The sequence below is a fragment of the Haliotis cracherodii genome, unplaced genomic scaffold, assembly GCF_022045235.1.
Source record: "Haliotis cracherodii isolate W230 unplaced genomic scaffold, xgHalCrac1.p SCAF_12, whole genome shotgun sequence".
In the NCBI taxonomy this organism is placed as follows: Eukaryota; Metazoa; Mollusca; class Gastropoda; order Lepetellida; family Haliotidae; genus Haliotis; species Haliotis cracherodii.
Window position 1 is genome coordinate 30,785,938 of NW_027266267.1, and position 11,783 is coordinate 30,797,720.

Genomic DNA, 11,783 nt, shown 5'->3' on the forward strand with positions numbered 1-11,783 from the left:
CGGATGTCCCCGACTACACCGTCCCCACCACTACAGTCAACTGTACCCGACTACACCGTCCCCACCACTACAGTAAATTGTACCCGACTACCCCACCTCAACCACTACAGTCAACGTTATCCCGACTACACCGTCTGAACCACTACATTCAGTTGTACTCGACTACTACGTCTTTACCACTACATTCAGTTGTACTCGACTACATCGTCTCCACCACTACATTCAGTTGTACTCGACTATATCGTCTCCACCACTACATTCAGCTGTACTCGACTACTACGTCTTTACCCCTACATTCAGTTGGATAGGATAAGTTTTATTCCATACTGAAAGGCCTCAGGCCGATAGTACAAATCTGTTTTCGGGAGTGGTTACAGATCCGTTTAACAGGTCATATTCTAATTAACATAGCATGATAAATGAACATTGATAGATTTTTTAGAGTATCTTTATCAGTTGTTGACATGATCGTTGTAAATCTTTGTATAGTGGGATGTACATAACCAGGCAGATCAATATATTTTCTTCTAAGGTGGTCGTATTTTGGACAAACTAACAGAAAATGAAACTCATCTTCAATCACATTTAAATCACATTGCTCACATATTCTCAATTCTCTGTCTCTGTTTCTATGCCTGCCTACTTCGATCCTAAGTCTATGAGAGCTGCGTCTAAATTGTGCTAAACTTATTCTAAACCTTTTAAAGTTGATGTCAAACAAATAGTATTCTGGGGAAATTGTTGTCTTGAAAAGCTTGTAATAATTGTATTTTTCTGAACTTAAAACATTCAGTTGTACTCGACTACATCGTCTCCACCACTATATCAGTTGTACTCGACTACTACGTCTTTACCCCTACATTCAGTTGTACTCGACTACTACGTCTTTACCCCTACATTCAGCTGTACTCGACTACATCGTCTCCACCACTACATTCAGTTGTACTCGACTACTACGTCTTTACCCCTACATTCAGTTGTACTCGACTACATCGTCTCCACCACTACATTCAGTTGTACTCGACTACTACGTCTTTACCCCTACATTCAGCTGTACTCGACTACATCGTCTCCACCACTACATTCAGTTGTACTCGACTACTACGTCTTTACCCCTACATTCAGTTGTACTCGACTACATCGTCTTTACCCCTACATTCAGCTGTACTCGACTACATCGTCTCCACCACTATATCAGTTGTACTCGACTACTACGTCTTTACCCCTACATTCAGTTGTACTCGACTACACCGTCTCCACCACTACATTCAGTTGTACTCGACTACTACGTCTTTACCCCTACATTCAGCTGTACTCGACTACATCGTCTCCACCACTACATTCAGTTGTACTCGACTACTACGTCTTTACCCCTACATTCAGTTGTACTCGACTACATCGTCTTTACCCCTACATTCAGCTGTACTCGACTACATCGTCTCCACCACTATATCAGTTGTACTCGACTACTACGTCTTTACCCCTACATTCAGCTGTACTCGACTACACCGTCTCCACCACTACATTCAGTTGTACTCGACTACTACGTCTTTACCCCTACATTCAGTTGTACTCGACTACTACGTCTTTACCCCTACATTCAGCTGTACTCGACTACATCGTCTCCACCACTATATCAGTTGTACTCGACTACTACGTCTTTACCCCTACATTCAGCTGTACTCGACTACATCGTCTCCACCACTATATCAGTTGTACTCGACTACTACGTCTTTACCCCTACATTCAGCTGTACTCGACTACATCGTCTCCACCTCTACAATCACCTCTATGTTGACTACACTAGCATTGCGTTTACCGATATCGCCAGTGTAGGTTTACCATGGGGACGGGGTTTACCATGGGACGCAAGTACTAGAATATAAAGAAATTATATCAAGCATTGAACAGATTAACCAAACAAATTACAGTTGTAGGAAATAATTTCTTTATTTTCTTAATAACATATTTCCCCTGGTGATAGCGAAAATGGCAAAAGTTCACAGGTATGTGGGCTTGTGTCGCCACTATTGTATCTGTGTATATACCATAAGAGTTCAGGTTACAGTGTACATGGTGGGACTATTGGAAACAATGAAGTTGTCGACTAGTACATGCATAACCAATGAGTTGAACGGAACCCGTGAGAGTGGATATAGTCGAGGTGTGGAATGTGGGTGTTACACGAGACGAACTAACAATGGCCACCATCTAAGATGAATGCTTGTACGAATGTCAAGATATTTAATGCAACAAATGTTTTCAAACATTTAGACATGATATTTTTATGACAACGTGACCCGTGCTTATAATTAATTACAGACGTGAGACTAAATGTCAATCGTAAATGTTTCAATTGTGCAAGAAATTGTCTGCACACCAGAAGAATACACATGTGAACAAAACCATCAGGTATGTACAATATAACTGCATGTATAGATAACCTACACTACACACTCTATAACTGCATGTATAAATCACCCACACTAGCTACACTATAACTGCATGCATAAGTAACCTACACCAACCATTCTATAACTGCATGCATGAATAGCCTACACCACCTACTCTATAACTGCATGTATAAATCACCCACACTAGCTACACTAAAACTGCATGTATCAATCACGCAAACTAGCTACTCTATAACTGCATGTATCACTCACACAAACTAGCTACTCTATAACTGCATGTATCACTCACACAAACTAGCTACTCTATAACTGCATGTATCACTCACACAAACTAGCTACTCTATAACTGCATGTATCAATTACGCAAACTAGCTACTCTATAACTGCATGTATCAATCACACAAACTAGCTACTCTATAACTGCATGTATCAATCACACAAACTAGCTACTCTATAACTGCATGTATCAATTACGCAAACTAGCTACTCTATAACTGCATGTATCAATCACACAAACTAGCTACTCTATAACTGCATGTATCAATTACGCAAACTAGCTACTCTATAACTGCATGTATCAATTACGCAAACTAGCTACTCTATAACTGCATGTATCAATCACACAAACTAGCTACTCTATAACTGCATGTATCACTCACACAAACTAGCTACTCTATAACTGCATGTATCAATCACACAAACTAGCTACTCTATAACTGCATGTATCACTCACACAAACTAGCTACTCTATAACTGCATGTATCACTCACACAAACTAGCTACTCTATAACTGCATGTATCAATCACACAAACTAGCTACTCTATAACTGCATGTATCACTCACACAAACTAGCTACTCTATAACTGCATGTATCAATCACACAAACTAGCTACTCTATAACTGCATGTATCAATCACACAAACTAGCTACTCTATAACTGCATGTATCACTCACACAAACTAGCTACTCTATAACTGCATGTATCAATCACACAAACTAGCTACTCTATAACTGCATGTATCACTCACACAAACTAGCTACTCTATAACTGCATGTATCACTCACACAAACTAGCTACTCTATAACTGCATGTATCACTCACACAAACTAGCTACTCTATAACTGCATGTATCACTCACACAAACTAGCTACTCTATAACTGTATCAATCACGCACACCACCCACTCTATAACAGCATGCATAAATAACCCACACCACCCACTTTATAACTTATAACTGCATGTATAAATAACCTGCACTGCCAAGTCCATAACTGCATGCATAAATAACATTCACTACCCACTCTATAACTGCATGCATAAATAACCTTCACTACCCACTCTGTAACTGCCTGCATACATAACCTACACCACCCATTCTATAACTGTATGCATAAATAGCCTACACCACCTACTCTATAACTGCATGCATAAATAACCCACACCACCCACTCTATAACTGCATGTATAAATAACCCACACCACCCACTCTATAACTGCATGTATAAATAACCCATACCACCCACTCTATAGCTACAAGCATAAAAAACCTACAACCACTCATTCTATAACTGCATTTACAAATAACCTACAGTACCTATTCTATAACTGCATGTGCAAATAACCTACACCACCCACTCTATAACTGCATATATACATAACCTACATTACCCACTCTATAAATGCCTGCATAAATAACCTACACCACCCACTCTTTAACTGCATGCATAAATAACCTACTTTACCCATTCTATAACTGCCTGAATAAATAACCTAAACTAGCCACTCTATAACTGCCTGCATAAATAACCTACATTACCCACTCTATAGCTGCATGCATAAAAGACCTACACCACCCATTCTATAACTGCATAAATAAATAACCTACACTACCCATTCTATAACTGCAAAAATAAATAACCTGAACTAACCACTCTATAACTGCCTGCATAAATAACCTGCACCACCTACTCTATAACTGCCTGTATAAAAAAACCTACACCACCCATTCTATAACTGCCTGCATAAATAACCTAAACTACCCACTCTATAACTGCATGCATAAATAACCTACACCACCCATTCTATAACTGCATAAATAAATAACCTATATTACCCACTCTATAACTGCCTGCATAAATAACCTACACCACCCATTCTATAACTGCCTGCATAAATAACTTAACTACCCACTCTATAACTGCATGCATAAATAACCTACACCACCCATTCTATAAATGCATAAATAAATAACCTATATTACCCACTCTATAACTGCCTGCATAAATAACCTACACTACCGTCTCTATAACTGCCTGCATACATAACCTACACCACCCATTCTATAACTGCATGCATAAATAACCTACACCACCCATTCTATAACTGCATGCATAAATAACTAGCACTACCCACTCTATAGCTGCTTGTATAAATAACCTGCACTACCCATTCTATAACTACATACATAAATAACCTACACCACCCATTCTATAACTGCCTGCATAAATAACCTTCAATACCCATTCTATAACTGCATGTATACATAACCTACACCACCCATTCTATAACTGCATGCATAAATAACCTACACCACCCATTCCATAACTGCCTGCATAAATAACCTTCACTACCCACTCTATAACTGCATGTATAAATACCATTCACTATCCACTCTATAACTAACTGCATGCATAAATAACCTACACTAGCTACTCTATAACTGCATGCTTAAATAACCTGCACTACCCACTCTATAACAGCATGTATGAATAACCTTCACTACCCACTCCATAACTGCATGCATAAATAACCTTCATTACCCACTCTATAACTGTATAAGTAACCTACACCACCCATTCTATATGCATGCATAAATAACCCACACTAGCTACTCTATAACTGCATGTATAGATAACTCACAACACCCACTCTATAACTGCATGCATAACTAACCTATACCACCCACTCTATAACTGCACGCATGAATAACCTACACTACCCACTCTATAGCTGCATGCATAAAAAACCTACACAACCCATTCTATAACTGCATGCATAAATAACTTTCACCACCCATTCTATAACTGTATGCATAAATAACCTAAGTGACGCAACTCTGCAAAATCGAATAGTCTCATGTTAGACAAGTGGGCCATCCTGAAACATACAGCACGTTAGGAAACTTCTCACATAGTGAACAGTGTTTTCCTATAAGCGGTGTTCGTGGCCTTGAAAGGAACGTCCCACTCATGCTATCAACTGTATTATATCAAACCCGGAAAAAGAATTATATCATGTGAATTATACCTTGTCATAGACGAAAAGAAATTTGTGGCATTTTTAAACACTTCCGGTGTTTCTTATGTTTACTACATTCCAACGTTCAATTACACAATAGTGTATAAATTACAATAGATATGAGTAGGGTAGACGCTTCAAAGGGTACAAATTTACCTATTTAAATTTGACATGTGTAAACATAATGCCTCAGATACTTCAGTATCATCTGTGCATGTTTGCTGGAGCTTGTTAATAATCTAGAAGGCTTCTGTGACGGGTCAGCTCACCTGACTGGTCAATATGCAAAGGATATGTCTATGCTTTAGTGATTATACATTTCTGGATGCAGGGGGAACATCACAGTGAATGTCTTCTTGGGACATCATCTAATGTACTGTCAACCAGGGACAACACATTTTCAACACTCACGGGCGAGCTACGCACTATTTCTAACTACATTTGACGATACCAAGGTGTACAACGCAGCGAACGTTACGTCTGCATCATCGTTTTCCTCTTCAGCTTCAGCGTCACGGCTGAACCAGCTGGACACTGCGAAAGTTTGATTTACAGAGTTCCCTCCGCCACCCTGGATAACTGTTACACATTTAATCGCTAGCAAAGTCTGGAGGTCATTAAAACTAATTATCGCTTGAACTAACATGTTAGAATCACTTTCAGACAAATGGATCGACATGTTTACACACTTCAACCAATATTCTTTTCATCAGTATTAGATCACGTGTACCTGATAGTGTATGTCTGGTAATAACAAGGAATATTCATGGGTTCCGCAGCTAACCCTACCATTGATGTAGCCATTCAAAAACTTCCACACCTGAAGATACAGCACACAGACAAACACACATCCAGCCTCCCAGATACACAGTCAAGCAGACAATATCATGTGTGAGTGAGGCCGACATGAGGTCGAGGGATGAAGGCGACATACGTTGTCGGGCAGCACCGGTTCCTGGTCGGGGACTTCAAATACAGGAGCACAAATGAAATGGATTGAATTTAGAAAAGGCGGTTCTTTTTATGTTTGAAGTTTACGAGGAAAGTTATAAATAGTGGGATAGTTTGCCCAGATGATCTTGACTTGAGCTATTGTTTGCTGGCTTACCTAAGCATACGTGAGCCCGTTCCGGCCCTGTGTATATAGGCTCGACTCATCTCACGCCCGACCCGTACGCAAGCAAGGCCACACTCAGTGCTGAAGGTCACTTCCTTGCGACTGTTATTCTGTACACTTTTCAGAATATATAGATATGATTGCCAGTGTCCGAAAAGTTTCATTTGGCATCACTCCAACACAAAGTGCTGTTGTAGTCCAGTTCCTGGGGACCAGCCTGTGACAAGTGGTATAATCGCCGTCTTTAAATACAGTAAATTCGAGATAAAAAAAACACACTTTGATTTGAGTCCAAGTCTTAAAAATGGTGGTGCAGTAGAGTGTGCTATAAGCATCAGCCCTAACGTGGCGGCGACGCAAGCATTATGATGTTGGATTGGTGACACACTCCAAATTCGTACATTTGTACCTCTTGCCTGAAGCTCCATCACGGAGAAAGGTCTATATCGTCCCCGTCTTTCTCAATGTTTAATATAGGCCTGTGTACAAAACACTGGTGTTCTTAAGTTGCTGAAATGGCTGGTCATTTCAGTGCAACTACTCTTGCTGTCGTATAAAAATGAAAATGTGATGTCCTCTAAAAAATAATGAAATAATAAACGTGGAAAATTCGTAAAAACCGATTCGAATTAAGCGTAATATGAGTACATGGTTATCGTTTATGGCAATGCAGATCACCGTCGATGCAAACATTTGTGAATCTAGGGCAGTGGAACCGTATACAGCGCGTTCCATTGTTGGAAACGAACTCGGCCTTCGGCATGACGAGCCAACACTCTGTTCCTATCCTGTATGATGTCAGTACATGTTCGTTAGGCATACATTAGACTAAATGCTCTCAATAGATCCTTGTTACATTAGTTGGTTATGTGATGTGGTGGCTGCAGGGTGGGATTCATGGCCCACACACCTCCGACAGCTATGTCGCACAGCCTCAAGGTAAGTTGCACAAGGGCGGAGCGTCTTTGTTTTATCGATCACTTTGAGCGTTTGACACAAGTCTGTTTGAACACTGGAAAATCTGTCCTCATTGTTTAATGGTAGTTTAATAGCCCAAGCCAGATATTGGGGGCTTTGGGGCACGTAGAGGTAAATACAGCAAGTGGCTGGGCGGTGTCGAGCGGGGAGCAAATACAGTTGGAATCAAGGTTACTTTTTTGGAAAGAAAAGTCGGTGGCAAGTTTGAGCAAGGCTTGAGGAAATACTAGGCGTAGTAGCAGAGTGGCTTTGAGGAAACTGTGTTACTTCGATCGCCTCACTAATAAACTAAAACATGACAGAATTACTCACATAAATGTTTTATAGTTTGGAGTTTAGCTTATATAAATCAATCATTATGTTTTGAAGTGATGTTCATTAAGAAGAAACAAAAGCAGCGTTTATTCCTTTGCGTGTTTCACCACAGTGTAGATATATTCACTGCCTGACACATCGCATGATCTCATCTAACTGTGCACTTGTAGTAACGGCGTTGCAGTACTTTTACAGCACTGATTTATTTCCTGTTATTACCGTGTGTTCAAATGGGCAACACTGGATCTTGAGCATTTTCTTATCATTCTTAGAAGAACACTCTTCACAAGTACACTCTTCACAAGTACACCTTTTACAAGTACACTCTTTACAAGTACACTCTTCACAAGTACACTCTTCACAAGTACACTCTGTACAAGTACACTCTTCACAAGTACACTCTTCACAAGTACACCTTTTACAAGTACACTCTTCACAAGTACACTCTTCACAAGTACACTCTTCACAAGTACACTCTTTACAAGTACACTCTTCACAAGTACACTCTTCACAAGTACACTCTTTACAAGTACACTCTTCACAAGTACACTCTTTACAAGTACACTCTTCACAAGTACACCTTTTACAAGAACACTCTTTACAAGTACACTCTTCACAAGTACACTCTTCACAAGTACACTCTGTACAAGTACACTCTGTACAAGTACTCTCTTCACAAGTACACTCTTCACAAGTACACTCTTTACAAGTACTCTCTTCACAAGTACACTCTTCACAAGTACATTCTTTACAAGTACACTCTTCACAAGTACACTCTTCACAAGTACACTCTTTACAAGTACTCTCTTCACAAGTACACTCTTCACAAGTACACTCTTCACAAGTACATTCTTTACAAGTACACTCTTCACAAGTACTCTCTTTAGAAGTACACTCTTTACAAGTACACTCTTTACAAGTACACTCTTTACAAGTACACTCTTCACAAGTACACTCTTTACAAGTACACTCTTCACAAGTACACTCTGTACAAGTACACTCTGTACAAGTACTCTCTTCACAAGTACACTCTTCACAAGTACATTCTTTACAAGTACACTCTTCACAAGTACACTCTTCACAAGTACACTCTTTACAAGTACTCTCTTCACAAGTACACTCTTCACAAGTACACTCTTTACAAGTACTCTCTTTAGAAGTACACTCTTTACAAGTACACTCTTTACAAGTACTCTCTTCACAAGTACACTCTTTACAAGTACACTCTTCACAAGTACACTCTGTACAAGTACTCTCTTCACAAGTACACTCTTCACAAGTACATTCTTTACAAGTACACTCTTCACAAGTACACTCTTCACAAGTACACTCTTTACAAGTACTCTCTTCACAAGTACACTCTTCACAAGTACACTCTTTACAAGTACTCTCTTTAGAAGTACACTCTTTACAAGTACACTCTTTACAAGTACTCTCTTCACAAGTACACTCTTTACAAGTACACTCTTCACAAGTACACTCTTTACAAGTACTCTCTTTAGAAGTACACTCTTTACAAGTACACTCTTTACAAGTACACTCTTTACAAGTACACTCTTCACAAGTACACTCTTCACAAGTACACTCTTTACAAGTACTCTCTTCACAAGTACACTCCTCACAAGTACACTCTTTACAAGTACTCTCTTTACAAGTACACTCTTCACAAGTACACTCTTCACAAGTACACTCTTTACAAGTACACTCTTCACAAGTACACTCTTCACAAGTACACTCTTTACAAGTACTCTCTTTACAAGTACACTCTTCACAAGTACACCTTTTACAAGTACACTCTTTACAAGTACACTCTTTAGAAGTACACTCTTCACAAGTACACTCTTCACAAGTACACTCTTCACAAGTACACTCTTTAGAAGTACACTCTTCTCAAGTACACTCTTCACAAGTACACTCTTCACAAGTACTCTCTTTAGAAGTACACTCTTCACAAGTACACTCTTTACAAGTACACTCTTCACAAGTACACTCTTCACAAGTACACTCTTTAGAAGTACACTCTTCTCAAGTACACTCTTCACAAGTACACTCTTCACAAGTACACTCTTTAGAAGTACACTCTTCACAAGTACACTCTTTACAAGTACTCTCTTCACAAGTACACTCTTCACAAGTACACTCTTTACAAGTACTCTCTTTACAAGTACACTCTTCACAAGTACACCTTTTACAAGTACACTCTTTACAAGTACTCTCTTCACAAGTACACTCTTCACAAGTACACTCTTCACAAGTACACTCTTCACAAGTACACTGTTCACAAGTACACTCTTCAATTATTTCTTATTATAGTGGGGAATTGGCCCAGGGTACTTCGTATAATAGTATGATGACATAATACAGTGGAGATAATTCAGGATGATTTTGAGGATGAAGTATAAGATTTAATCTCCGACGTACTGACCTCAACACAGCTGTAACCATGTAATCTTCAACAATGTGTAATAAGCCACAATACCCCACGCCGCGTCTAAAAAATCTGATTTAATTAAAATATTTGGTTTCAACCACAATTTTTTATTTGAAATGTTTCATATATCATGACAAACAAAACATATTTTATCACTCCCAATTCAACAATACAGCATTGATTAAAATCCCAATACAATAAAGCTTACTTTACAATGTTGCCAGCTCGTGCAGGAGAATATTATTTCTGCTTCGTCAGTATGAACTGCTTTTTGCAGTTAAATATATTTAAAGAAATCTTCAAACAGTGACGTTTAGGGAAACCCTTGAATATCCTCATTTGAACTTAATATGTAATTGTGCATATTTCCATGATCTGGAGGACATCAAATACGTGTTCGTTCATCCACATCAGGTATGTGTGCGTTCATTCACATCAGGTATGTGTGCGTTCATCCACATCAGATATGTGTACGTTCATTCACATCAGGTACGTGTACGTTCATTCACATCAGATATGTGTACGTTCATTCACATCAGATACGTGTACGTTCATCCACATCAGATATGTGTACGTTCATCAACATTAGGTACGTGTACGTTCATTCACATCAGATACGTGTACGTTCATCCACATCAGATATGTGTACGTTCATCCACATCAGGTATGTGTACGTTCATTCACATCAGATATGTGTACGTTCATTCACATCAGATACGTGTACGTTCATCCACATCAGGTATGTGTACGTTCATCCACATTAGGTATGTGTACGTTCATTCACATCAGATACGTGTACGTTCATCCACATCAGATATGTGTACGTTCATCCACATTAGGTACGTGTACGTTCATCCACATCAGGTATGTGTACGTTCATCCACATCAGGTATGTGTACGTTCATCCACATCAGATACGTGTACGTTCATCCACATCAGGTATGTGTGCGTTCATCCACATCAGGTATTTGTGCGTTCATCCACATCAGGTATGTGTACGTTCATCCACATCAGGTACGTGTGCGTTCATCCACATCAGGTATTTGTGCGTTCATCCACATCAGGTATGTGTACGTTCATCCACATCAGATACGTGTGCGTTCATCCACATCAGATACGTGTGCGTTCATCCACATCAGGTATTTGTGCGTTCATCCACATCAGGTATGTGTGCGTTCATCCACACCAGGTATGTGTACGTTCATCCACATCAGATACGTGTTCGTTC

At 39.4% G+C, this 11,783-nt stretch overlaps 1 protein-coding gene across 1 annotated transcript; it reads left to right on the forward strand.

Annotated features, from left to right (window-relative positions):
- Positions 1–7,752: 7,752 nt before the first annotated feature.
- Positions 7,753–9,011, forward strand: LOC139457280 (uncharacterized). Its single transcript, XM_071238688.1, has 2 exons — positions 7,753–7,770; positions 8,397–9,011. The coding sequence occupies exons 1-2, from the start codon at positions 7,753–7,755 to the stop codon at positions 9,009–9,011; spliced, it is 633 nt and encodes a 210-aa protein (XP_071094789.1).
- Positions 9,012–11,783: the final 2,772 nt, after the last annotated feature.